The sequence below is a fragment of the Epithele typhae genome (assembly GCF_022376455.1).
Source record: "Epithele typhae strain CBS 203.58 chromosome Unknown BXZ73scaffold_17, whole genome shotgun sequence".
NCBI classification, from domain to species: domain Eukaryota; kingdom Fungi; phylum Basidiomycota; class Agaricomycetes; order Polyporales; family Epitheliaceae; genus Epithele; species Epithele typhae.
Genome location: NW_025954208.1, coordinates 490,283 through 516,412, shown reverse-complemented (window position 1 = coordinate 516,412; position 26,130 = coordinate 490,283). Strand labels below are relative to the sequence as shown.

General features: G+C 59.1%; 7 protein-coding genes across 7 annotated transcripts; 3 read left to right on the top strand and 4 right to left on the bottom strand.

The window, feature by feature from the left end:
* Window positions 1–214: 214 nt before the first annotated feature.
* On the bottom strand, window positions 215–2,835 carry BXZ73DRAFT_100475 (uncharacterized protein; the record flags this gene model as incomplete). Its single annotated transcript, XM_048014584.1, has 8 exons — window positions 215–697; window positions 758–1,165; window positions 1,229–1,606; window positions 1,670–1,948; window positions 2,032–2,157; window positions 2,251–2,392; window positions 2,447–2,679; window positions 2,752–2,835. 8 exons carry the CDS (start codon window positions 2,833–2,835, stop codon window positions 215–217), a joined length of 2,133 nt encoding a protein of 710 aa, XP_047879009.1.
* Window positions 2,836–3,160: 325 nt separating this feature from the next.
* On the top strand, window positions 3,161–5,383 carry BXZ73DRAFT_100474 (uncharacterized protein; the record flags this gene model as incomplete). Its single annotated transcript, XM_048014583.1, has 5 exons — window positions 3,161–3,370; window positions 3,446–4,105; window positions 4,169–4,301; window positions 4,355–4,619; window positions 4,678–5,383. 5 exons carry the CDS (start codon window positions 3,161–3,163, stop codon window positions 5,381–5,383), a joined length of 1,974 nt encoding a protein of 657 aa, XP_047879008.1.
* Window positions 5,384–6,521: 1,138 nt separating this feature from the next.
* Window positions 6,522–8,693, bottom strand: BXZ73DRAFT_100473 (uncharacterized protein; the record flags this gene model as incomplete). Its single annotated transcript, XM_048014582.1, has 15 exons — window positions 6,522–6,881; window positions 6,966–6,993; window positions 7,060–7,126; window positions 7,190–7,197; window positions 7,255–7,360; window positions 7,419–7,441; window positions 7,494–7,618; window positions 7,667–7,677; window positions 7,741–7,770; window positions 7,824–7,903; window positions 7,971–8,000; window positions 8,059–8,211; window positions 8,273–8,289; window positions 8,352–8,404; window positions 8,642–8,693. 15 exons carry the CDS (start codon window positions 8,691–8,693, stop codon window positions 6,522–6,524), a joined length of 1,143 nt encoding a protein of 380 aa, XP_047879007.1.
* A 736-nt stretch (window positions 8,694–9,429) lies between these two features.
* BXZ73DRAFT_100472 (heavy metal translocatin) lies at window positions 9,430–12,930 on the bottom strand (the record flags this gene model as incomplete). The annotated part of the gene is made up of 6 exons (XM_048014581.1): window positions 9,430–9,632; window positions 9,740–9,953; window positions 10,043–12,426; window positions 12,476–12,565; window positions 12,620–12,718; window positions 12,768–12,930. The coding sequence occupies 6 exons, from the start codon at window positions 12,928–12,930 to the stop codon at window positions 9,430–9,432; spliced, it is 3,153 nt and encodes a 1,050-aa protein (XP_047879006.1).
* Window positions 12,931–15,063: 2,133 nt separating this feature from the next.
* Window positions 15,064–15,950, top strand: BXZ73DRAFT_45272 (P-loop containing nucleoside triphosphate hydrolase protein; the record flags this gene model as incomplete). The annotated part of the gene is made up of 4 exons (XM_048019478.1): window positions 15,064–15,175; window positions 15,251–15,369; window positions 15,420–15,559; window positions 15,611–15,950. The coding sequence occupies 4 exons, from the start codon at window positions 15,064–15,066 to the stop codon at window positions 15,948–15,950; spliced, it is 711 nt and encodes a 236-aa protein (XP_047879005.1).
* Window positions 15,951–16,527: 577 nt separating this feature from the next.
* On the top strand, window positions 16,528–21,243 carry BXZ73DRAFT_89477 (uncharacterized protein; the record flags this gene model as incomplete). Its single annotated transcript, XM_048025290.1, has 16 exons — window positions 16,528–17,200; window positions 17,254–17,314; window positions 17,367–17,613; window positions 17,636–17,699; window positions 17,756–17,841; window positions 17,889–17,956; window positions 18,013–18,048; window positions 18,075–18,261; window positions 18,317–18,608; window positions 18,682–19,071; window positions 19,101–19,591; window positions 19,645–19,869; window positions 19,891–19,983; window positions 20,026–20,124; window positions 20,149–20,175; window positions 20,197–21,243. 16 exons carry the CDS (start codon window positions 16,528–16,530, stop codon window positions 21,241–21,243), a joined length of 4,086 nt encoding a protein of 1,361 aa, XP_047879004.1.
* A 1,361-nt stretch (window positions 21,244–22,604) lies between these two features.
* On the bottom strand, window positions 22,605–24,864 carry BXZ73DRAFT_100470 (uncharacterized protein; the record flags this gene model as incomplete). Its single annotated transcript, XM_048014580.1, has 20 exons — window positions 22,605–22,724; window positions 22,805–22,885; window positions 22,936–23,093; window positions 23,143–23,200; window positions 23,258–23,285; window positions 23,340–23,398; window positions 23,452–23,556; window positions 23,610–23,649; window positions 23,712–23,727; window positions 23,789–23,800; window positions 23,871–23,895; window positions 23,957–23,991; window positions 24,054–24,079; window positions 24,132–24,157; window positions 24,217–24,307; window positions 24,359–24,400; window positions 24,449–24,508; window positions 24,564–24,577; window positions 24,641–24,719; window positions 24,788–24,864. The coding sequence occupies 20 exons, from the start codon at window positions 24,862–24,864 to the stop codon at window positions 22,605–22,607; spliced, it is 1,152 nt and encodes a 383-aa protein (XP_047879003.1).
* Between the last annotated feature and the right edge of the window lie 1,266 nt (window positions 24,865–26,130).

Genomic DNA, 26,130 nt, shown 5'->3' with positions numbered 1-26,130 from the left:
TCGCTTTGTCCGTATATGACGTACCCCCTGTATACTGCCACCCAAAGACCGGCGCGCGCCGGCGTCCACTGCACAAAATACATGAGCCATGCCATGCCCCCATTATGCATGCATATCCTGAATTCTATACTATGGAAGCGACTGTCAGGTCATCAAGTTGCGAGAGTTTCGGGCGTTAATGAGGCGGCTCGCTGCATCGGGAAGAGATATCAACTCATTCCCATTCCGACATGTCTCCATCCACCTCATCTTCGCCTAGTAGTTGTCCAGAAACGTTTGCCTGGTGTCCGGCTTGGAGCAGGATATCCGCCAGCGTCATACTGTTCCCCTCGTAAATCTCCTCGTCCTCCTTTTCCTCTTCCACCGTTCTGCGGTGACCGCTTCCGATGTCCATCTGTCCCTCATCCTCGTCAACCTCCGCTGCGCTCTCCAGACGCAGACTGGGCAGCCGCGGCACCGGCACCCGCTCATAGCGCTCGATGTCAAACGACGCGCGAGGCCCGCTCCGCTTGATGCCCGACAGCAGCGCGCCGCGCGTCCCGCGGTCGCCAGGCGTCCGCTGCGGGGCCACGCCGAAGTGGACCGCGAGGCTGCTCTGGTCCGGGTCCCCCTCGCCCTCGCCCTCGTGCCCATCCCCGTCGGCCGAGTCGTTCGCGTCTGACGAGTCCGACGATCGATCCTGCACGGAGTTGACGATCTGCGTGGGGTGAGCGTGGGGCGCACGTGTGAGGGAACGAGGCGGGGGAGTCGAACGCACCCGCCAGATCTCGGCGTCGTCGCCGCGCCCGAACGTCGTCGACCGCCGGGTGTGCGCGGCGGACGCGCGGCGCGAGAGCCTTCGTGCGGAGGCCTTCGAGGCCGTGCCTCCGTCGGGGGCCGTGAGGCGGACCTGCTTGGACGGGACGCGGTTGGGCGGCGGGTGTCTTGTCCCTGCCGGGTGGTGTGGTTTGGCGGCCGTCGACTGCGAGGGCGCCGGGGCCGGCTTCGGGAGGCGAGAGGGTGCCGGGGCAGGTCGTGCGGGGTCGTGCTCGGTGAAGGGCAGCGGCTCTGCGGCGAACGGTGGGAGCAGGGCGGTGCGGATGTGCGCGATGCGCTCCTCGACCGCGTTCTCTGGCGGTGCCCCTGCGAGGCCGAACTGGGCGAGCGAGGACGCATCGGGGGGCTTCTGCGGTGGGGGGCAAGACGGGAACGTGACGTGGGTCCGCGGTGGGGCGTGGGCGGCGCTCACCTTGGGCTCGACGCCGGGCCCTGCTCTCCTGTCCCACAGGCGCGAGTCGAGATGAACGGCTTCGCGTTTCGCTACTACGCCGTCGGATGGGCGGGGTGCTTCGTTGCCCTGCGCCTTCTGCAGACGCTGCTGGAGCTGTGTTCGGAGGTTCTGTGCGCTGAGCAACGCGCTCTGCAGAGAGCGCTGCACCCTCTCGATGTCGGCGAGCCTCTCGGAGATCGCATGCGGCCTCGACGTTGAGGCGCCGTCTCCAGGCTCATCTCCGTCCGGAATCTTGGATGGTTTTGCCGTCTGCAAGAGCGGCATTGAGAGCGAGTGGACGTAAGCCGGATGGTGGGCAGCTGCGATTGGGAGCGGGACAGGCGGCTGAGAGCCTGTCTACGGACGCCCCCATCAGCAAACGTCTCGACCCAGCAAGGCAGCCAGACGAGAAGAACCCACCTGCGACGATTCGGCTAATCCACTCCCATTCTGTTCGGCCCCTATCTCATCTTCCACGCCGCTCGAGCTCGAGGAAATGGAGGCTTCTGCGATACCAGAAGCTTCCGAGAGCCCGGCGAGTTCTGTGACGAGCAGCAGGGCTGCACGGCCTCCCTCGCCCTTCCACGCACCCCCAAGAAGGTCCCGCCACCGGGAGTCGCGCAAGGCGAGGAGTCTATCTGTGGTCAGGCTGTCGTATTTAGAGCTCGCCGAAGCAAGTTGAGGGTCCGCAATGCGCGCCTAAACCACGATCTCATGAGTATCGCCCGCAGGATGCGTGGAGGGGGGCGTAGGGGGGCGTACAAGGCCCGAGGGTAACGCACGCGGATCACAGAGAGGTCGTGTTGCTGCCGCAAGAGGGCCGCCGCGGATCTCTCCCATTTCGCTCTGGACGTCTGGGCGGCAGAGAGCTGGCGAGCGTATCCCCGCGGGAGTGTAGAAAGCTCGAACTGCACAAGGAGGACGCATCCGAGCACGGGACGCGAGGAGATGGCGTGGGTCAGCACAAGACGGAGATTAAGTGGTGATGAAGGTTCTCTCACCTGTCCATCAGCAGGAGTCGAGGCGGATTGCAGTGTGGAAGGCGGGTTGGTTGTGGTCTGACTCAAAGCACGTGCCTTTGCCGTCCTCGTCGTGCACTTGAACACGGCATGGGTGGAGAGTGCAAGTATGAGCCGTTCAAATCTGGGATCTCCCTGTGAGTCGTTCATACAGACGATAATGCGAATATATGCGCACCGTTCGCCGCTGCACTCATCGAGAATGGATTTGCGGACGACGACGTCCTTCCACCACCACGCCAAAGCTCCGTCCTGAGCTCCGTGTGCCGGCCGCTTCCCCTTGACGTCGCCGCCGCCGTGCGTCGAGCCGGCGTGAGTTACGACACTCCGCAAGGCATCTAGATACTTCGCAAGCGCGATCCTAAACGCGGCGGAATCGGACGGCTGCGCGCACGGGTAGGTAGGCAGGATCTAATGATCTCATAAAAGGGTGGGCTTGCGTGAGCGACAGCAGACCACAGGGAGGGGAGACGCAAGGCTCACCGCCTTCGCATGCTCCCTGGCGCCTTCTATCTTGCCGACGAGGAAGAAGACAATGTCTTCCATCGCTTTGGCGCGCTCGCGCATGCCGCGGCTGGTAGAGAACAACCGATCATCGTACGCCGCCGCGTCCGTGTCTCGCAGAGGAAAATTAAGCAGGTGGAGATGGAGGATGATGAGCAAAGCATGCGGGATTGCTTGCTCTGCAATCATCAAATCGTGTGCTGGTGGACGTTGGGTACCCTCGTGGGTGTCGACGTGCGATGCTCGGCGACTCGCCGTGGCAAGAGTGGCTCATTACGATCACATGACCTGGGCAGCGCGGGGAGCGCCCAGCCAGCACGACGAGGCTTACTTGGCAGCCGACCAGAGTCTTGTTCTGTGCAGTGTGCTACTCTAAGTGTTTCTCGCAATGTCAGCACCCTCTCTTCTCCTCCCCGCCGGTTCTGTCGCTGTTCCATCTACCGCCTGGGTTCTTTGGCCATGGAAGCAACAGCCTTTGAAACCCAAGAAGAAGACATTACAGAAGGCTTTGAGTTTGCTTGAGGAATCAGAGCCTCACGACTTCCGCCGCGCGTCCCTGACGAGATTCTCCTGCATGGTTGCCAATATCTGTTCCACGGTAGGTGCGCCAATCTGGATTCTGAAGTTTCCAACGGGGTGTCTCACTGAAGGTTTGTTTCGTGTGATGCCATAGATAGCAGATGCAGCGATCCTGGGGCCCGTTCGCGACCGCTTGGATGAGACGGTCCGCCGTTTCCCTGATGGGCCGTTCCCGTTCGACGCGGTAGATGCCATCTATGCGTTGGCGGATCGAGCCCTCACGTTGCGGGCAAACAGCCAGCTCATGTCCGAAGGCGAGCTTAACGAGTGGACAACCTTCCAATGGCTCGACCCGGCCGACGATGACTTTGTCAAGAAGCGCGAAAATACTGTCGGCGAACTCGTGAAGCTCGGCTGCCTTTTTTCTGTCCGCCATTTCCTAGGGGTCCTCCCCCCCAACCCATTTGAAGAGGACGAAGATGAAGAAGAAGACGAAGAAGAAGAAGAAGAAGGAGACGGAGACGGAGACGACAGTGAGGAAGAGGTTCCGCTCGCGCTCACAATGGGCACTTACCGGCCGGTCACTTCAAACCCCATCACCGAGGTTGTGCCCCGATCGCCTGCACACGAGCTCTCGCCTGCGATGGATACTCCCGTCCCGAACATCGAGGTGCCCGAGACACCGACTCCCGAGCTCATGGCGCCCGCCCCGTCTTACAACGGATCGGGTCTCAGTACCCAGAACCTCGGTGACCCGAAGCCGAGCCCAAACAGCTACGCTGTGCATGCCACAGTGTTGAGCTTCGCCGTCTTGGTAAGCATTGGCTCATGTTCGCCGTTCTGCTTCGGTGGCTGAAGGTACTCCGTTCACGCGCAGTGCGACCCATGCATCCGCAAAAGGGGCGACAAGTCTTGCATTCACGTTGTCGGGGCGAACCGATGCGTGGATTGCACCCGAAAGAAAGTCGCCTGCGCGGTCTATGGCCTCCGAACGGACTGCGCCGTATGTAGTGCGTCTTTGATACGCGGTCGAGATAAATTGGGATCACTGACGGCCCTGCAGTCTCTGGTCACGGTGTCGTCGCCTTTTTCAACGGAAAGTCTTTCGACGTCGTTATGAACCTCTGCCCGGCTCTCCGTGCAATCACTGAGGGGCTGCTCGACTTCATCCTCGAACGGCTGACCACTGGGGACTGGACGGCCCGGGAAGGGCATGGTTTTCCACGTCCTGGCCACATTGCCACAGAACCGCTGGTATTCACCTACGCTCGTGCTGAGGCGCGCGACTTCGCCTTCGATTTTTTTAAAGAGAATCAACCATCACGTCGGTGCTTCATGGAAAGAGGGAAAAGTGCTGCTGGGCAAACGGCGCCTACACATTTCTAGCTCGTTGGAACTATCCCGTGCTGCCCGTCCTCTCGTGTCCCCCGCTGGTTCTCCGCCGCCGAAAAGGAAGAGGGCGTCCAAGCGCGAGGCCGCCAAAACCCAGGCCGCCCGTAGCTTGACCGACGACGACGACGACACTGGTTCTCCGCCACCGAAGAGGAACAGGGCGTCCACTGAGCGCGAGGCCGCCAGAACCCGGACCACCTGTAGCTCGGACGACGACGACATGCTCAACGGCGGCGGCGGGGACGACGACGACGACGGCATGTTCAACGAAGACGGCGACAACGACGACGACGACGACGCCAACGACGACGCCAACGACGACGCCAACGACGCCAACGACATGCTCTACGATAGAGACTCCCCGACTTGGTTGCCGGTCACCTCGGTCAGCCCGGACGAACGCACCGACGCGGTCCATCACTTCAACGCCGTATCGCTCGCCCTCGACCTGTCGCGCAAGAACTTCAAGCGAGCGTGCGCGGACATCCTGGAGGCGGTGGACATGGTCGGCGGTGATCTCTCCCACTTCTCTGACCTGAACCTCCCCTACGGGATGAACAGCGTCGAGGACGTCGTGAAGTTCGCTCACCTGAGAGACAGCGACCTTATCGGGCTCCTCCGCCTGTTGGGGCTCGAGGACAGCCACGAGGTCGTCGTCGACGACGACGAGCCCATGGATGACGACGTAGAGATGGCGTGAGCGGTCGTCCAGCGTCCACGCCACGGACTTTGTCAGCGGGGTTTCTTGGACTTTTTCATGCATCGATTGTGTGGTGTAGTCGAACTACAGGAATTGGATTTGCGAATGATACACGTAGTTGTGCCCATCGTGGTAAGCTTCGGGGCAGATGCGCCCAGACGCGTCTGCACAATCAACCTCGAAAGGCCCGGCCGTATGCAGCCCCGTGTTCGATGACCGGAAAGCGTGTGCTCCTCCGTCGTATCTCCACAGGGGTTCGTCTCAGAAAGATCCATCAGGTGCGTTTGGAGCGCATTTGGAACGTCTCACGTTAAAAATCTTGTTTGTAGATCCAGCTTTCTGATCGGAAGCGCACCCTCTCCAGATCCACGACTGCGCCTCCCCAGCTGTGAGAAGACAGGTCCTGACCGGCTTGACGGTCTCCATCGACACCGCGTCCGACAGGGTCGTACCTCTCTATTCGATCACGAGGTCTCTCTACTCACCTCGTCGGCGCAGCCTCGAACGGACCGCTGCCGGTGTCCTCGGCCGTGCCAGATCTAGAGCCCTGACGGTGACCGAGAACGGCCCTGGTTGCGCACTGCGCCCGTTGAGGCGGGGCGGGGGAGGGGGGAGATCCGCGCCGAGCCTTGCATGCGTCGTTCGGGACGTCCACGCTCGCGACGCAGACCTGCGAGGCCGGTCCAGGGTCCCAGGGACATCACGTTTAAGCTCTTGCGACGGCGAAGATCGTCGTGTGAACCGGTCAGTACTTGTGCATCACCTTCAGGCCCGAGTCGCCACAGGCCCTGGTTCGACGTTGCGCTGACATTCTGATCCTGGGCGTTTCGTCTAGCTAGATGATCAGACGGACGGAATGATGATGCGGGGTCGAGCAACGTCCGGGCACAGAGCATGCATATAATAGTATTACATTGCCCACCGGCGCGGCTCGGCGGGAGCATCTACTAGGAAGTCTACAAGTACACAGTATAAATCCAAAACATAACATAGTATAGCAATCCGAGAACATCGGGACAACACAATACACCGTATGTACAGCGCTCCCAAGCGGGCGTCGCGTGGGTCTATATGCGCGGCGCTAGAAATACAAAATGTACACGGGAAACACGGGAAACCCGATCTTTTAGGCACCGACTCACCGCCGGTCGGGCGCGGGGGACAGTCTGCGCCCCGACTGCGCAACCGTGTGCCCGCGCACGGGGGCCATCTCGATCGCCGCGCCGTCCCCCCAGTACTCCTCCTGCCAGCCCGCGAACCAATCGTGCGGGTCGTGATCCCAGTCGCCGTCCGCGGAGAGCGCGTGGGCGGCGCTGCACGGGGAGCTGGGCGGCGCGGCTGCCGTCGTCGAGTCCAAGACCGAGCCCTCGAGGGCGTCCGATCGGTGCCTCGTCGCGGTCGCGGCGAACGGGACGGGCGTGGAGAGGTGGATCGTGGGGAGCGAGCGGGGGCGGCGCGTGACCGCGGCCTTGCGCACGTTGAGGAGCAGGTGGGAGCCCTGGGGAGTAGAAGAGAATAGCGGACAAGAGGGAAGGACGGAATGAACGATGCTGGTCGCCGTGCGAGATGATGGGCTGCTCACCGAGAAGGAGATGACCGCAAAAGCCCATCTATGCGTTGGCGCGAGATTAATGTTAGATAAAAAGAGGTGTGCGTGCAATCGGCGAGCTGCTCACACAATCACGAACGGAGCGATCGGGAAGGTGGGGACGAAGTTGGCGAGGGTGAGAATAGACAGATTAGCTGGAGAGTATGGGCAAGAATCAGCACGACGTCCCCATGTACTCAGAGCGGGAGCAGACCGACCTAGCATACTGGGTTTATTATATTAGTACGCGTTCACGTGTACAGCAGTGTCAGAAGCTACTCACACAAAATAATACACGCTTCCATCTCGCCATAGCAGGAAGATCAGCGCGGAGGGGTAAAATGGTCGATGCTGTATGCACTTCCAAGTGTTCAATCCAAACATGATCGCTACGACAACGGTCCACGGTCAGTGTCAATCATGGACTTGGTGCGTAGCAGAACATACTCTCAAACACGAGGGTGGGTAGCCTGTATAATCAGATCATGACGATGCCATAGAACCAATTTACGCAGGGCTTACATTGCATATTTGTAGTAGATAGGATCTACCACTGCTAGGCAGCCAGGCCGGTCGATAAACGTCGATATGGGTATGGTGCCTGTGCGAAGTGTTCGAAGTGACAGCCCGCCCAGAACAAGGGCCGGCTGTGTTTTCGTCAGCAGCTGGCGCGATGTGAAGGTGTCGAGACATACAATATGGTTGGCTGTAAGAATGTCACAAGGGTAGGTCGAAATGGGCACGAATCCATCCACCGGGAATCACGCACCAGCAAAAGCCAGCCCCATGACTATTCGTACTGTGGTTGCTTGGTCAACTCAGCATCAGACGAGCGAGAGTTGGGTGACGTACTATAATGGGACTTGTTGTAAAGCGCATCTACTCGTATCATCATGCCGATCTCAACAGAGGCGAGGAGAATCCCGAGGAACCTAGAACCATTGGTTGATGGATGGCACAGTTAGAGACTGCACAGGGCTGCAGCGACGGCAGACCCACACGAATGACAAGACGAGCCCCGCAAAACAGCTAAAAACTTCTATGAGCCCCAAAAGCGTTCGGAGGTCTGTTGTATGCGTGAACGTACAAGGGAGGGAGCGCGTTGGAGCCCAGGAAGCTGGCAGAAATCAGGTCAGGGGGTTCTGCCCACATAGAGGTGAAAAGCAGCGCATACACCTGCCCGAACAACCCCACATATCTTGACACAAAGTACAGACATTTCGGGAGCGTGTTGGGGGACCTGCATAGGGTCCACCGCTGGTAAATGCGCGACCGTGAGGTGCGCCAGAAAATGCACGTACTTCCACACCAGCTCGACCTGGGCACGGGGTGAACACTGCCGCCAGGCAAGGCGGTTGAACGTTTGGCAGATGGACGTACCTCGTCATCTAGCGTAATCAAAAAGTCGTACACGAGCCAGGCCGCGGAAGCAACTGCGAAACAGCGAAGAGCGGAACCAAAACTCCGTTAGCGCGACGTCCGCTACGCGCCCGGCCCGAGGTCCATGGCGCGCGCCGCGATCGGTGAACGGGAATGCGGGCGCTCGTGTGGCCGGATTCGCGCCCGTGAAAGAGTGCGCGATGGGACAAATACACGGCGCCGTGTAGGAGTCTGAGGGCGGGGGTGGGGGCGGCGAGATGCAAGCGCATGAACGGAGGGGGACCACTCACGGGCTTGCTGGTTGTGTTGGCAGAGTGATTGCGTCAACAGCGACGGATCCATGATAGGCCTGAATGCTGCGGCTTGTGCCCGCCCGTCGTTGTGCGCGAGAGGGCGGGGGACGCGAGCGCATCCGGGGGCGGGGCGGCGTAGGCGGCGGGAGCCGGCGCGACAGGAGAGGGTGGAGAGAGGGAGAGCAAGGGCGGACGGAGCGCAGACTGTGTGTGCAGGCCGTCTTGCTCATCGTCAATATATCTGAATGCGGTTGCTCGACGCTCGAGGACGGTGGCGTCGAGGAAGATTAAGGGCGGATTCGCTCGGTCGGCCTGATGCGGCCTTCGGTGTGCCCGTCTGATCTGGGTCTTACGTTCTCTAACCGAACCCGGCGCGGATGCACCTTGAGGCCTTGAGGCTTGCCTTCGCCCGGTGCCTGCACCGGCCGCCGGCGGTAACAATGCGTGGCCTCGAAGCCAACTCGCACGCTTCCCCTCCGGGCACCTCTCGCGCCGCGCCGCCGTGGGTCATCGAAGTGCCCAGTGGACCTTCGATGAACAAGGCCTCGAAGAGAGAGTTCATGAACGCGCATAGACGGATAATGAAACGCTGATTCTTCCAATTCCGCAGGGGAGAGCCCATGTGCACACGAGCTTCTAGTCATTATCGAATAAGCGAACGCCAGGCGATGACGTGACCCCTGCTTTGCAACCAGATTCAGTTACCTAAAGTCGCGAGCACCATCCTTGTCCAACGAAACACCCAGCCACGCCTTCGCCCATCAATCCCTCGAGTTCCAGGTCAATTACATGGCCGTGGCCCTGAACCACTTCAGCTGAAGCGCGACCGCGACAACGGGCACGACGCTGACGACCTCCCCGAGCCCAGCGTACGCCGGGGGGATCCGCGCGTGGACGAACGCGCCCGCGGCGAAGAGCACCGCGACGGTGTTGTACAGCGCCGCCCACGCGAAGTTGAGCGCGATCCGTCGGCCACCGCATCCGAGAGCTCGAGCAGAGTGACGACCCCGGCAAGCGAGGGATGTGTCAGGACGACGTCGGCTGCCGCGGACGCGGCGACCCCCGACCCAGCGTCTCCCGAGGCGAGATGGACACCGATGGCGGCCTGCGCGAGCGCGACGGCGTCGTTCGTGCCGTCACCACAGAAGAGCACCGTCTCGCCCGCGTCCGTCAGCGCCTTCACGTACGCCTGCTTGTCGGCGGGGAGGCAGTTCGCCCGAACGCGTTCAGCCGGGATGCCCAGGGCCGACGCCGTGGCGAGCACTGCCGCGGGGTGGTCGCCGCTGAGGACCGAGACCTTGATGCTTCTCTTCCAGAGCGCATCCAGGACGGCGGGGGTTTCAGTGCGGATGGCGTCTGAAAGAGCGAAGGCAGCGATAAGCCGTCCGTCAGGGTGACGCAAAAAATGGTGTAGCCTTGCGCCAAAAACGGTTGCACGGCGGGGTCGTCGCCAAGCTCGAGCCATCGGGCGCTGCCTCCGCGGAGCTCCATGCCGTTGAAGGTGGCCCGGATGCCTTTGCCTGTGACCATCTCAATGTCCTGGACAGATGCGCTGATCGCTTGTAGTGCCGAGGCTAGCGCGACCGCGCGCGCGACTGGATGATGAGAGGATGCAACGAGCTGCGCCGCTATAGAAAGGACGTCATGTTCGATTTGATTGTCGACGAAACGATCGACGACCGAGAGCTTGCCCTCGGTGAGCGTCCCCGTCTTGTCCAATACAACGTGCGTAACCTTGCGAGCCTGCTCGATGGTCGTGGCTGCCTTGAAGACGAGACCCAACTTTGCGCCAACGCCACCTGCGATGAGGATGACCATGGGGACCGCGAGCCCGATGGCGCATGGACAGGAGACCGCGAGCACCGAGACGGCGTACGTGAGCGCGGTCACGGCCGCCTCGCCACCCGACTGCTTGCGCACCGCAATCCCGACGGCGACCCAGACGACGAAGGTGATGATCGCGAGGGCGAGGACAACGGGAACGAACCATCCACAGATCCAGTCGACCGCCTCTTGCACGCGGGCGCGCGAGAACCGTGCGTCGTCGACCATGCGCGCGATGTCGCTAATGGTGTTCTCTCCGGGAAGGCGCGTGACCTTCACGACGAGAGGACTGGGCCCATTCGAAGTTCCAGCGATCACAGTGTCGCCGGGGCCCTTGTCCACAGGACGCGACTCGCCCGTCATCATCGACTCGTCGACACTGCTCACGCCGCTGAGCACCTCGCCGTCGGTGATGATCGCCGAATCCGGTAGAACCTTGAAGGAATCGCCATAGTGCATGAGGCGGACGTCGATAACTTCTTCCTTCCCCTCGGACAGGAGAAGGATGGCGGTGCGTGCTTGGAGTGACCGGATAGAGATGGCCTCAATGGCGCGCTGACGAGCGATGGCGCTCACGACTTGTCCGACCATGATAAGAGTGACGAGAAGGGTGCTCGTCTCGAAGAACTGTCCAGTGGAGAGAGGCTGACCCGCCATCTCATAAGCGAAGGCGACGACGGAGTAAACGTAGGCCGTGGTTGTGCTGAGAACGATAAGCAGCTCCGTTTCGACCAAACGCGAGAAGAAGAGGCTCTTGAATGAGCTGATGTAGAACGGTCCGGTGATCGCGGTCTGGACGATGGTAGCGAGGACAAGCGACGCTATGCCGTAGCCCCGCGGGTTAGAAGGAAGCGGAGCCCAGGTCATGACCAGCACCGGGATCGTAAGAAGGATGGAGATGACCATGCGCAGAGAGAGGGAACGGATGTGCTTCGCGCCCGCGGCAATGGAGGGGTCCAGCGGCTCTGGGGCAAGCGACGTGGTGAAGGAGTCGTAGTACTTGAAGATCTCACGAGCACCGATAACTTGCGGCTGGTAGGTGACAACGAAGGTGTCCTTCCCCGAGGTAGTGATCGCTTCCACCCCCAAGGGCTTCGCCGCAGCAACGAAGCCTGCACGCTGCAAAATGGGGACGTTGACAAGGAGATCGTGAACCGACGCCGCGGTGATGACTTCTGCCTCGAAACCTGAACGTTTCTCAATGAGCTGGACGAGCGTGGAGATGTCGGTGGCGCCGCTATCGAAGTCAAACTCGGCACGGCAGAGAACAAGACTCGTCTTGAAATTGGCGATAGTGGGGATCTTCCCGAGTGTTCGGATCAGCTTGTTCTCGCACCCAGTGCACGTCATCCCTTTGATAGCTAAGATCGCATGCCCGTCGATAAGGGCCCCGGCCTTCTCGATGTCAACAATAGCGTGCCCGCCCTTCTCGTGTGTATGTTCGCTCTGAGCGTCTTCTCCTCCGCAGCCCCCGCCGCGGCAACAAGTGTCCACCGAGACCCGCGAGCCCAACTTCGCGCCGTTAAGAGAACGTGCGTCCGCATGGGTGTTGTTGGGAAAGCTTCGGATGCTGCGCGCTGGAGAGTCACAACAACCTTTGTCACAGCAGGAGTCGATAGAGGCAGGTCGAGTGCTGTCGTGGCTGGTGCGGCCTGCAACAAGGCGGTGCGAGCTGCGTTTGCTGGTTTGGGAATGGGCAACCGCTTTCCCGCTGCGGCCAAGGGTCGTGGTGGTGCAGCAGGACTGAAGACCGCGTGCGAGGAGCGCTTTGCAGATGCAACCGAAGGCCGCAAGAGTGTCGTTGTAGCGGTTACGGGCAATGGAACGATGTGTGCCGCAGGCTGGCTTGGAAGAGCCGTGGTGGGATTCCGAGACGGTCTTCTTGGACCTCTTGCGCACGCCAAAGTGCTCGTAGGTCTTCACTGCCGTGTCTCCGCCAGCCTCGGAGTCGCAGCAGGCTATTGACGAGTGAGCACAGATACACATGAATCATAGCATGATACTGACTGTCGCTATAGGTGGAGTTGCTTTCGTGTTCGTGAAGGTGGGTCTCGTCGTCTGCACAGATAACCCGGGCAAGCTCGTCGAAGCATGCGTCTGGGAAGGGGTGTTGAGACGAGATAAATCGACGTGATATTTTGGAATACAGACCATCGCATCCGCATTGAGACCCCTCGCAGCAGTTGGTATCGGGGGCCTCGTTGGGCCTTTCCTCTGAGGTCTTACGACCGGTGTGATCATGGACGATAACTATATGCGCTCTCAATGCAAGAAATGGGGGATAAAAGGGGTTACTCACCTGTTTCTTCCACAGCAGCAGTTATCAAGAGTCTTCTATGACCGCCATTGCTCTCTCCGATATCTGCCGAGAGATTCAAGAGTTCTTCGTTGCCCACTTGATCAACTCGAATGGATTCTTGGCCATCAGCACCGCAAGTGTGGTTGTCACAGCAGCCTCCCATGGTGGACGTTGAGGCGAGAGGGAAGGGAGGGACGATAACGGAGGGGTGTGAAGCGCGTTTCCTGAAAAACAGTCCCGACAAGGCGAGGAGGCTGGGCGGGACGCACGGACCACGTCGGCTCGGCCGAATGAGCCCGCAAGGAACCGCGATGTGCTAGCGCTCGCATGCTGGGGAGCAGGAGGCAGAGCTGGGGGCATTTTGGGAGGACGGAGGTGTCTGGCGGATTCTGTGGGTCATGTCGACGTTCAAAATAAGGGGCGTTGGATCTGTGCGGGCAGAGCGGCCTCACGACTGGTGCGGTCCTCCCAATGTGGGCGCTTAGTTGCATGCCGAACGGCCGAAGCTCCCCGGCTCCGGAGCGTCACTTACAGCAACATGTCGACGTTGGGCTTGATCTGATACTGAGTGACAGGCCGGAAGGGCAAGAAGCATACATGATGTAGCAGGCATGCTTTTATAGCCTCAAAGAGCGCAGAAACCTCTTATATCAGTTGCTACGTGCCAAATCTGCAAGCACTTGGACCCTAATGTTGGCTCAGGCGTTAGTAGTCCGGCGGCGCAGGAGTCTGAACATGAAAGGTGATGTTGGCTCAATAGAGGATACGGATACGATACACTGCTGCAGCGGTATGGTACAGATGCGAGGCGAAATGTCCATGGTGATCTTGGGAGAACGATGATGTACAAGGGACTTAATTCACAGTGAGGTGTTACAAAGAGGGGTTATTAGTGCCGAAACAGGGGTAATGTGTGGAGTGAGCAGATAATATCAGCGGCGATGATGCAGGTCTTGTACTGTAGTGCTGTGTGCTGGCGTTGGGAGTGTGTGTTATCGTTGCGCCGCACGGTCAAGAGCATGTTAGCCGCCTGGTGGGACTTGTGGGTGGTGCAGATTTTACAACATCGAAGCGGAACGTCGCGGACGCGTAACGGGCGTCGATGCAGAATATCTCCTTTGCATCGACCGATTGTCGTGTGATGGCGCCAGTGTGCGGGTGGGTTGCGAAGTATAAGATGGCTGGTCGATGCGCAGCGCGTCGGCACATGCCCCTATGAGAATATTGTGCTCAGATTTGAAAGTGAAGAAATGGCTAGTCTCCTATCCGGGGGCTGCCACGCATGCATGGCATACAGGAGGGAAAGTGTACTCACTGAAGACTCGGGTTGCAGCTCGTCGTGCCTGCGAGCACAAAGGTAGAGCTGGTGCAGGGTCGAGGACGTAGATGAGACGGACTTCGTCCTCATCGCAAAAGCTGACTCGCTTGGAGTGCATGTGTGAGTGTCCCTGCGTGTCTTCCAAGGTGGGATCTTCAGAGCACGAGTTGCGCGGGGATGGGCCAATATGATCGGCATCCGAGTCCGAGTGAATTGAAGTGCGCTTGAGACAGCTCTTAGGATAGGAACTCATGATGGATGGATGGATCGTGGAAGCGCTAGAACCATTAGGAGGATGAAGGTGGAGGTGTGAGATATCGATGGACTGCGTGCGCGAATCTCCAAGGTTGTGAGAGTCGAGGAGGGAGTGATAGCGTATAGGGGTGTGGCGGCTCGTAGAAAATCAGGGGGTGTGGCTGAAGTGCTGAAGTGTCCGAGTGAGAGGCAGAAAGTATGAGAGGGCTGGTGAGCATTCTGTATGTTTATATATACCAAAGTCCTATGCCGCGAGAGAACAAGAGCCGCTGAAGCCGTGCGCGGATTTGCGGAAGACGGATAGCGTCGGGAGAAAACGTCAGGCCGCAAATGTATGCGGCAGCAGACACCCCCGCACCGGACTAAAACGCGGATCCTAACACTCTTCCGCTGTGCTGCGGCTCAGTTTGGCTCCGGGCCCCTGCAGACGCATTAACCGGTACCTTTAGAATGACCATAGGGCCTCAGGCTCGGGGGACGTAAACCGTCGTGAGAGGATATGGCAGCTGCGTGGCGTTTCTGGGCGTCCACAAGTTCGAATCCGGCTTGACATGGCCTGGCATACGTGCAAGCGCCCAGTCACCAAGCTTGCTTTCAGCCACCACCGCTGGGCGTCGCCTTTCGCACACAAGCATCTCACTCCACAGCTGTCATATGAAGAGCCGTAGTATACTATCAGCTTCGCGACATTTGAGCCCCTCGAGGCTGTCACAAAACCGGTTGATGCCAGTGACATCAACCAACGGCGTATTTGGAGATCCGCGGTCGGCGCAGTTTTTGGCGGCCGCTCAAACCGTAGCGTCCATACCAGCGATGCACGGTCGCCCTGAGGTTCGTTGCTATTCATCGTATAGACACTCGCTGAAGCCCGCTCGTCGTTCAGGTCATTGTCACAGGTACGCCACGTCAGCGTTCTGGAGTGGGTTCGACACTGATTTGCTTGTGACAGGACGTGCAAATGCTGGAAAATCCACCTTGCTGAACGCTGTCCTCGGACGTCGTGATCTCTTGCATACAAGCAAAAAACCGGTATGGCGCACGTGACATCCACGTACGCTCATTGATATATTGTGTCCCAGGGCCGAACGAAGACATTGAACTGGTTCCGCGTCGGCCCTGACCCGGGACATCTCATCTTGGTCGATGCGCCAGGTTATGGTGACCGCGGACGCCCAGAATGGGGCGAGCTCTTCGACCATTACGTCCAGAATCGAGAAGTGTTCGTCCTCTCATATTCTCTCGCTAATGAAATCACATTGAAGCCCGACAGTTTGCGAAGGGTATACATCCTCTTCAACGCAAATCACGGGCTCAATGAAGTCGACAAGATGATGCTGCAATCTTTAGACGAGCAATGTCAGGCTTCTTCCGGGCTGAAGTGGACTCTGCAGGCGATTATAACCAAGACCGACACTGTGCCTGTAAAGCAATTGGTAGGGGTGGTCAAGACGATGTATGCCGATATTTTCAAGGCCGCCCCCACTTGCCTGTATCCGCTGCTCACTTCAGCTTACTCAAAACCGCACTACGGCGTCGACAGAGTCAGGCGATCCATGGTGGAGGCATGTGGTCTCGAAGGCGTTGGAAAGACAGGTTCTCGTCCCCAATAATGTATGGAGCCACAGAATCTGTGACTACGGTGCAAACGTACCCGTATATACTGACACTGGTCACCGTCAACGCTGGCGCGTAACTTAGACATTTCCCGGTAGACTCATGGGAGGAACTTCGGGTTACCTATCAGTCTCAATGTGCGTATCGCCTGGAACCTCAAACTTGCAACGTGTCCGGAGGAGGATGAGAAAGGCAACGCCGCGGGGAAACGTTCGTTATCTAGCCGATGTGCGCCTGTTTAGACTCATTATACATTGGCACGTGCGTCCTGAAGTCATCGGGCCCGGGCAGTTCAGCGCCTTGAACTTGCTTCAAGACGTTCTCCGTACTCCGCCTACCTTCGCCCTAACTTATTCCTCTTCGCTCATCTCTCTCCTCGACCACTACTCCTTTTCGGTCGCCACCCCCCCATCTGCACTTCTCAGACGACTTGCAGTACTAGCAGCGTGCAACCCGCTCGCTGCTTCTGCTTATCTTGCGCTCTCACTCGCGCGCAACACCCGACGAGCAGTCCGGCTTTCAGGGAGTCTCCAGGACTCCCAGTGGCCGCCGTTCGAGCGCCACCCCCACTGTATGACAGCCCTCCATGCCTACTTCCACCAACGCAACCAGCAGGCCTTCCAGCGCCTGCTAGACCCCGCCCGCAACGGCTCTCAAGCCAGCGGAGGCGGTCCAAGCACGAGCGGCGGCAAGTCCTGGTCGCGCCCCAGTCCGCTAAGTGCCGCGGCTTCAGCTTCAACATGCGATGTCAACGCGCGCGACGGCCTCAGCCGCACAGTCCTCCACCTCGCCGCCTCGTCCTCCGACCCGTCCGCACCGGAGTTCGTGCGGCTGCTTCTTGGCCACCCCGGGATCAACGTCAACATCGCCGATACTGAGAGCCATTGGACACCACTCCATCGCGCATTGTATAACGGGAATTTGGCCGCCGCGCAGCTCCTCCTTCAGCGGTCCGACATCGACGTGTCCGCGCGCGATATCGAAGGCTACACCCCGTTCGACCTCTACAACTCCACCATCGAGGAAACGATCCCGGACCACGACTTCCTCGACTTCAAGCCGCCGAAGGACCTCTTCACATGGGGCTCGAACAGGAACGCCGCCCTCGGTGTCGGCGATGGAGACGATAGGGCCTTCCCAGAATTAGTTTCTCTGCGCGTGGTGGCCGTTGACGCGAAGGAGCACGTCGACACCAGGTTCACGCCCATCCGCGTCCGACAGGTGGCAATGTCCAGGCTGCATACAGGTGCGTTTATCCCCACGTATTTAGCTCCGATCGAGGTCGAGCCGGTTCCACAGTCATCGTGACCGACGAACCACGAGGAAATCTTCGTGTATGCGGGTTTGGGAGCGGGGGACGGTGCGTTTCTCCCTTGGCTAACTGGTGCGGCCCGTTGATTTCTCATCGGTAGCCTCGGACCGGGACAACACACGCAGTTCACTCCCATCCCCATCCCCGGCTTTAATCAGACCGTTGAATCGGTCGCGGTGGGTCAAGACCACACTCTCGTTCTTACCACCACTGGAGAGGTCTATAGCTGGGGGCTGAATCGATTCTCTCAGCTCGGATATGTCATCGAAACGGCCACAGGAGCGCGCCCCGAAGAACCCATCCAAACTACTCCACGCAAGATAGCCGGTGCCATCAAGAACCAAGAGGTGAGGTGTCGCTGCATGCAAGACGGCATCGGCTTGTTGGTCGAGATACCATGTTTACGCTTGGGGCACTAACAACGGGCAATTGGGTGAGTCTTCACGGCGGGCGTTCTCCAGTGACGATCAACCGGAACATGCCATACAGGCTTTGACAAAAATGTGCAACCTGTACAATCCGCTCCTCGTGTCGTAACCAAAGTCGCCCGACCCGTGCTCTCCGTATCTATCACGGTACGAGTACTGCTTCACAACAGCAGTTCCTTGCTGACTCAATGAAGGACAACGCAATGGCATGTCTTCTTGACACCCAGGAAGTCTTTGTATGTGGAATAACGGATGCTTCAAAGTCAAGTACGTGATTTCCGGTTCAAATAAGATTGTTGGCTCAACCCTTCACTGTAGCTTCCCGGCGTACTCGTTTCCCTCTGAGTTCACGGCGTATCGACCCCACAAGCTGCTGCAAGAAGCAGCGCAAGCATTGACAAGATCACCAGCTGCGAGGATGCTTTCGCGGCTCTCTCTTCAAGCGGCGAATTGTTCACATTCCACTTGCATTCGCCCCCGGAAGGGTCTTCAACATCCACGAAGGCTCGATTCAACGTGCAGCCTCAGCGGGTGTGGGCTCTACGGAAGCGATTCAGTGCCGTCAGGGTCGGTTCCGCTGCTATATGGCGAAATTCAATGTGAACTTACGCACGCATTTCAGGACGTTGCCATTGGCATGGACGGCTCTATCATCATTTGCACAGAGTCCGGCCACGTTTTCGTACGCTCTCGCAATCTCAAGGCAGGTCAAGGCGCTTCAGTGAAGACGTTCAAGTTCCAGCGTGTTCCGCATGTCCAGCGGATCACACAAGTCTCCGCCAACGCCACGGGGGCGTTCGCTGCTTTGCGGTATGACTGGCGGATGGATGAAGTATCCGTCTATGGCAACCTCTTCCCCCAAGATCTCGCGGTCGTTCAGCCATACCTCCGCATGAACCTTGTGCAGTATTCTCGTCACCGGGCAACTTCCCGTACCCTCTTCCACCGGATTCACCATCGACGACGACGACGACGACGGCGGCAAAGCTGTCGGAGCGGACGTCGGTCAGATCCGGTCGCTATGTTCCGTCATTGTCGGTCTCAAGGCCGCGCGCAAAGCTACCGAGGGAGCGAAGACTCCGGACTTCGATGCAATGCCCCTCGATGCGGATCTCATCGTTCACGTTCAGTCCACCGGAATCAACCTCCCTGCACACCGTGTCATCTTAGCCGCTCGGTCTTCCCAATTACATCAGGCTCTATCCGAAGGCAAAACGTTTGGTGATCATGGTATCTCCGTGCAGGGACATGTGCCCAAACCCAAGACGACAAAGACGCCGAAGCTCACCTTTGGGGGCTGCCACCCGCTGACGGTTCTCATCCTCCTCGTCTTCCTGTACACCGATGAGCCGTTGGCGGTCTGGGATCCTCGTATCAGTCACGCAGCTCGGGCTCAACTTCAAAAGCGACAGTGAACCCCACGCAGATCAAGGCTGAGCTGCAGTCCCTCGCTTCGGTGCTCGGCCTCACTTCGCTCTCGGACGTCCTCGGGGCTCCAGTCAAGAGAGCCGTGAAGCCGACCCTCGTTCGTGATATGCAGCAACTCTTCTCCAGCAGCCAAGACCAGACATCAGGCATCGGAGCGCGAGCCCAGCGGCCACTTGCGCCCGACGTCGTTTTGCAACTCGCGGACCGGGATGTGTCATGCCACTCTGTCATCCTTCGAGCGCGGTCACCCTTCTTCACTGCTTTCTTCAACGACCACGACTGGACGCGTAACCGATGGACTCCAGAAGGCTCTCTGCTGGTCAACTTGAAGCATATGAAGTGGCGCGCGGTAGAACCGGCTCTCAAGTACATCCTATGTGGGAATGACAAGGAGATCTTCAGCGTGGTGGAGGATGTACGCTCGGCAGACGAGCTGATCGACTTCATGTTTGAGGTCATGGCTGTTGCGGTTAGTCGACCGTCCTGTCTGTTTTGATACCTCGCGCTGATGACCCCATATAGGCTGAGTTGCACATCGACCGCCTTATGTTAATATGCTCCTGGGTGATCATGAAGCGCGTTTCGATCAACAATGTCTCTTCTGTTTTGACTGACGCGACACACTACCACGCTGATGCACTGGTCGAACTCGTGCAAGAGTACATGTCGATCAACATGGAAGTCTTTTTGGCGAATCATATGCTCGACGACCTTACCTCAGACCTTGTCAAGCAGCTTTCCGCGTTCGTGCGGTCCAAACAACTGGAGAAGTACCCAATAACTCGTTCAACACACATCGTCGACAAGGCAATGGAGACATGGGGAAATTGGCTTGCCCTTCAGGACATCCCTCAGCCCATCGTACCGACCCACCGTCCTGGGGCCTTCAAAGACTCTCCGAAGCTCTCTCCCCCCGGCACCGGCAAGCGTCAGACGCGGCGTTCGGATGCGTCTGCGCCCAACAGTCCCATTCTGCGCCCCACGTTCAGCACGCGCCCCCAAGTGACGGGCATTCCAGACGACGAGATGTTCATGATGGACGATCCCGAGCCTGTGCACGCACCAGGCCTACAGTCTCGGCAACCCAGCGGCAGCGAGTCTCCCGCACGGCCTCTCGTCGGCTGGCGCACCATCTCTGCTCCCAAGACGGACATGAAGACGATCATTGCGGAGGCTTCGACGAGCAAGATCGGGGGATCACCAGGTCGCGCCCCCGCCGGCATGTCTGCTCGCTCTTCCGAGCCGTTCCCGCCTGGCACCCCTCCCAGACCATCCATGGACTCGCCAAGCAAAACCGCGGGGGCCACTCCACGCACTCCCTCCGGTTCGTGGAGGATCCCACAACAAGCCGGAGTCCACACGCCCCCAAGCGGCTCTCCCGCCGCGTCGTCATCGATCGCGTTCCCCGGTCGGGACGGACGAACGCCGTCCAGCGGCCCCAGCGCCGTGCCCGGTCCTTCAGGCATCGCGCAGGGCTCCGCCGTTCGGCCCCCAGCCCCGCAGCAGCCCTCGCCGCGGAAACCCCCTGCCCCCGGCCTCGGCCCTGTCTTCACGCCCACGAAGCAGGCCGGCGCTGGCGCCTCTTCCATCCGTCGCGTCTCGAGCGGCAGCGTGTGGACCCCACCGCCCGTGCAGCCGGTCGTGCAGCCGTCGGCGCCGTCGCCCAGCGCGTCGACGATGTCCTTCGCGGCCATCCAGCGCGCGCAGGAGGCGCAGAACGCGCCGGCGCAGGCGAAGGACAAGCGCTCGCTCGTCCAGATCCAGGAGGAGGAGCAGGCGCGGCGGGTCGAGGAGGACTTCCTGCGCTGGTGGACGGAGGAGGAGGAGCGGCTGCGCGAGGAGGAGCGCGCGACCGCGGCGCTGCTCACCGGGGAGGGAGGGACGGGGGAGCAGCCACAGAGGCCGAAGAAGTCGAGGAAGGGCAAGGCGGTCGCCGGAGCTGCCCCTGCGGCGCCGGGCGGGAAGGGAGAGGACAACAGACCGCCGCGGAAGGCGGCGCTGGTGCAGGACGGCGCGCAAGGCCAGGCCCAGGGAGGAAAGTCGCGCCGGCGCAAGCCTGCCCATGCGCACGGGAAGGACGACGTTCATATACGCAAGGAGGAGGACCACGCGCAATCTTGAGCGCTTGAGCGCTTGTTCTATGGCCTTTGTGGTGTACGAGTAGATGAATCGGACGTGCTGCGGGACACCCTGGAAGACCAGCTGGGTCCTGATCTGATCAAGCTTATGTAGTTACAACGTAGACAATGACCTAGAGTACACAATTTGTAGGTAGAGTCCTGGGGTTATGCTCATACTCGTTGGTGTCCCCTGCGGTGATGTTTGGTTTGCGGTGCGGACACCGTCGCCAACACGTCCGTGGACCTGTGGATCGGCGCCCGCAGGCGTGACGATGTGAGTCTACTTCGTGGAAGGAGCGAGAGCAGTACGCGAGCGCGAGACACAGCATTGCGACCCAGATCTGGAGCAAGTGTGGGCGTCCGCATGGCATAATCCGATGAGCTGGGCCCGGACGCAAACGGCTGTACATGCACGAGGCCGTCTCCGCGCGACATGCCTGCCGGTGTTTCAAAGGAACGACGGAGGTCCGACCGCTGTGGCCTTGAGCGCAAACAAGCGCACTGCACGTCTGGATCGACGGGGCACGAGCACGAAAGTACGATGTATGTCCATGGACGGAACTACGTACAGGATAGACTCACAAGGCTCGTTTGCTCACACGTGGCTAGACCGCAGGAACGGGAGGGGCGGGCCAGGGGGTGCTCCGACTAGCGCTGTAAGTGCATGAAAGGTAGGGGGTGTAGAAGTACACGAGGCAGAGAAGATTAAAGGATACATCGAAGCGAGAAAGCGGGAGACGGAAAGTGAAAGCAAAGAACGAAGCTAGCGATGTAGAGAAAGGAAGAGTGAGAAGATGGCCTCGTGTGCGAACAGGAAAGGGGCGGCCGAGACGCCCGACTCTATGCACGGCGACTGCTATACGTCCAGAAGATGGGGGGGGGGGGGGGGGGCGACCGGTCTGGACAGAACCGGGAAACAACAGATACAGTAACGAAGTGACAACACTGGCGCTCGACAGTAAAATGTCCGCGTCAACGGCGGCGAGGAGAACAGAGACTATATAGTATGACGCTAAAGGACTGGGGCGGCAGCGCGAGGGGTAGCCGGTCCGCGATGGGGAGTAGGATACAGTGGATAGGGCTGCGGAGAGCGGGAGATGCGGTGTGTGCGGTGTGAGCAAACGAGTGTAATATGCAGATGACAAAACGAAGAAGAGTCGGAGAGCAGGGGGCCGTGGTGCGAGAGTAGTGCTAGAGGGAGTAGGCCGAGGCCGAGTATTGACAGGAATCCAGATTCAGGCGCTTTGTTAGTACAGAAGAGAGGCGAGGAACGATTCAGAGTGAGGACGAGGTTGATAGGCGAGTGATGCGACGTTGAGCCGAGTTGATGAAAAGCAGCGTGAGGGGTTGCGGAGCGTCCGACTACACCCACTGCTTGCTATGCAGATCTTGGGCAACAAAGTCCTCACGGAAACGGTCTTGCCTCGCAGCGTAGGCGTTACTGTCGAACACTGAGTTGTTCTGGTAGTGAACGTGCGGCATCTGCGGTAGTGGCTAGATGAAGAACACATTCGTTCAGCATGACTCAGTGGAAGGGGCTTCAAGCTAAGCAGGGAGCTCACCATGTTCCTGAGGTCTTGATGCTCGACTTTGGGAGAAAGTCCACCAGGCGATAGACCGCCATGCGAGGCAGATGGCGTGGTCTGCTAAGCTCTCAGAGCGCGGCTGCAGCATTAGAATAGAGCAAGCGTACCGCAGCGTAGCTCATAGCCGGGACGTTATGTTGGCTCTTGAGTGTCGCCGTGTTTCCGACCATAAGGAAGGTGGGTACCGTTGTCTTCTCGTTCTCCGTCCCGCGACCACGAACGGACCGGCGGGTATTTAACGCGGCGTAGAACGAGTTGGCGTACACTGAGGGGAGGCTCAGATAAGATGCAGAAGGGGACATATAGAGCGTTACCTTTGCTCAGAATGAAGTAAAACAACGCGAAGATGAAGTTCGTCGGCATCACGTTATACTAGAGAATGGTGAGCGAGCTGTCATTGTAGAAATGACAGCAATGAATGTTACTCACCAGCACCAGGGTACACAGACTCAAGACGCTGGGGGTTGCATGATGAGACGGGAGGTGCGAACAAACGGCGATAGCAACAAACCTTGAAATTGAACCAGTATTGATACCATAGATGATGAGTCTGTTATCATCCCGTCGTCTCTACAAAATGTTGTCATTAATTCCGAGGAGAGTTCGACATGTCAAAAATCCACCGACTTCTTGTGCCCAGTCTTCAGGTTGCGCAAGAACCAAGCAAGGGCCACAGACGTGATCACATCGGTGCCCATGCCGATACTGAGCGAGATGGTACCGACGGTCTGCAAGGGCGTAATCAGCGCCGCACCGGGACGGTACGAGCGAAAAGACTCACCTTCAGGTCACCCACTTGCGCCAAAGATGGGACAGAGAAACTGACGATTACAAAGAAATGAGATGACGTATCGTCTGGGAAGGGGCATTGAGTGTATCTCACCCTTGAATGGTAAAGTCTGAGCGGAAAGAGTTCGAATGAGCTTCTCGGTCGGTATGAAGGAAGCAGAAAGGACATACAGAACGCTGCGGCTGTCACGGCGGTACATGCTCATCAGCATGGAGACCGAGATAAGAAACGTTCCTGAGTTGGTATGCTCACCGAGTTGTGCTAGCGCCCCCAACATCTGTCGACCATGATAGCGTGAGTGATGATTGAAATGTGACAGAGCTCGAAATTCGACTGACAATGAGCGTCGTCACCGGGACGTTATGTCTGCTGACTGCGGGTTGCCCGAGAGCGTGTGAGCGGAGATGAGGAGCGTGGTAAATCCGGACTTCTTACACCTGTACACACGCATTCCGTAGCATCTATAGCTCGCGTTAGAGACGGCCGAAGAGAGATATGTTCGGCCAGGCTCACATTTTTACAATGCATCCGACGGTTGCCTGAGAGACAGGAACCCAGAGTGAATAAGGGATGGGTGGGTATATGCGGTGCGGCTTACCCCAATAGCGACTTGAGACTGGTGCAAAATAAGCGAAGCATTGAGCGTCGTGTCATACGAGCAAAAATCAGACAAGCCCACAATTAACGACCTGCGAGAAAATTCAGACATGCCTTACACAGCCGGAACGCAGAACACTCACCAGATTGGGGGTTCGAGGAGGACGCGCAGTGTGCCCCAATTACTAGATAGACGCTCAATGGGATGGGCGGAAGAGAGGCGAGGGACTCACGAAACAACATAGAAATAAGCAGCGTGCCCAATGAGTGCTTGATCAACAAGCTCCAAAACCCTGCACTCCATCCAATTAGCATCGGCTGCCTCCGAGGGTGTGAGTCTGCGCGCACCAGATCAACCCGACCTAGTGGGCGGGACAGCAGGGGCGATTAGATACGCGGGGGAACGGAGGGAGAGGGAAACGCACGATCTGTTTGTACCACCACACGTCCGAGGGATAGCGTCGAAAGTAGGAGTACATCTGCATGCTGAGGATCCCGAAGGCGCTGCGGAACAGAGCGCACATCAGGGGTTGCCCCCGACGCGGACGGGCGGGGGGCAAGGGGTCACGTACACGCTGGAGACGCCGAAGCCGATGAAGAGGGCGCCGAAGGTCGCATTGAGGTCGATGAGGGCTGAGACTGAGGCCATCGTTCCGCTGCAAGCCAGGATCGAGGGGGAGGGCTGGCGAGGAGGAAGGGGAAACCGGGGCCGAGGCGGCCAAGATACTTGAAGGCGAAGGGGGTGGGGGAGCGGAAGGAGGCTAGGGCGCGTCAAGCCGTCTTCTATTCGAACGGGGCCTGATACCCAGAAATTGGTCTGGACGAGCGGTTGGCTGCCCGCCCCGAGGCTGGAGCCAATCAGTTCGCTTACGCCCGTTCCCACACTCTTCGCCCGCCAATTGCCCCCACGTCGTCACGCCCACCCGCAGTGCACGCACCTGTGTAAGTATAAGCTCTCTCAGTCTGCAGACCTCGGCCTCGCCACATGGCGCGGTGGCCACGGCAAGAGCACTTTTGCAGACTCTGGAATGGTTAGGTGAGCCTCGAACCGCCCTGAATTTTCCCCAGGATCGTTCGCATTCTTCCATCACCCACAAATATCCGCGCTATGGCGGCCGCCCTCGCCCGCTGGGCACGGCGCCCTCATCGCGAATTCGGCCGTGGATCCTGCTCGAGCCCTCGCCGTCGCCATCGCCCACCGCCAGCGAACATCAGAACGGACTAGAGCGGAGTGTCCTCACCGCCACCTGCGCGATGGTGGCTGCAAGCTTCGCAGGCATCCACTTCGGACTACTAGTAAAGTTCTGGAGACTCCGCGCTGACATACGATATCAATTTCAATTTGTGGGATGTGAGACAAGCAGTCCATGTCGCCACGTACAGTCACCAGTGGTGCGCCGTTCCCGTCCAGTGCACACCCCCGCGGTTCGCCACGGTGGGGGAGTGCGGGAGTGCAACACACAGCCGGAAACAGTACCGAAGACCTCCCCGAGACCGCAGGACCTGACGCCAAGACGACCAGACGGCCAACTGGGCTCGTTCTTGCCACACTTGGCGCTCTCACCCCCATGCCGAACTGCCTCGGGCCATAGAAGTGAGGGCGCCCGGTTGGAGGAACTCATACGCATCACAAAGAATCCCTGCAGATAACCGGGGACATCACTGAGGCAGAAAGAGACGTGCCGATGTCAGGTGAGGCTGCGTGGGGCGTCGTTGGGAAGTATGCGACCGTAGACGCCCCCCGGGAGTTCGTTCATCCTTAGAACAGTCAGCGCGCTTCATCTCGCGCGAGCTCGCTTCTTCTCCACTGCTTCTTGCTCTAACAGACTTCTCCTTTCGGCTCTGTGCTTGTCCGTGTCCCTCACCGTCCTCGCGTCCACTGCGCGGGCGGTGCCGACAACGAAGAGGCTGGGGG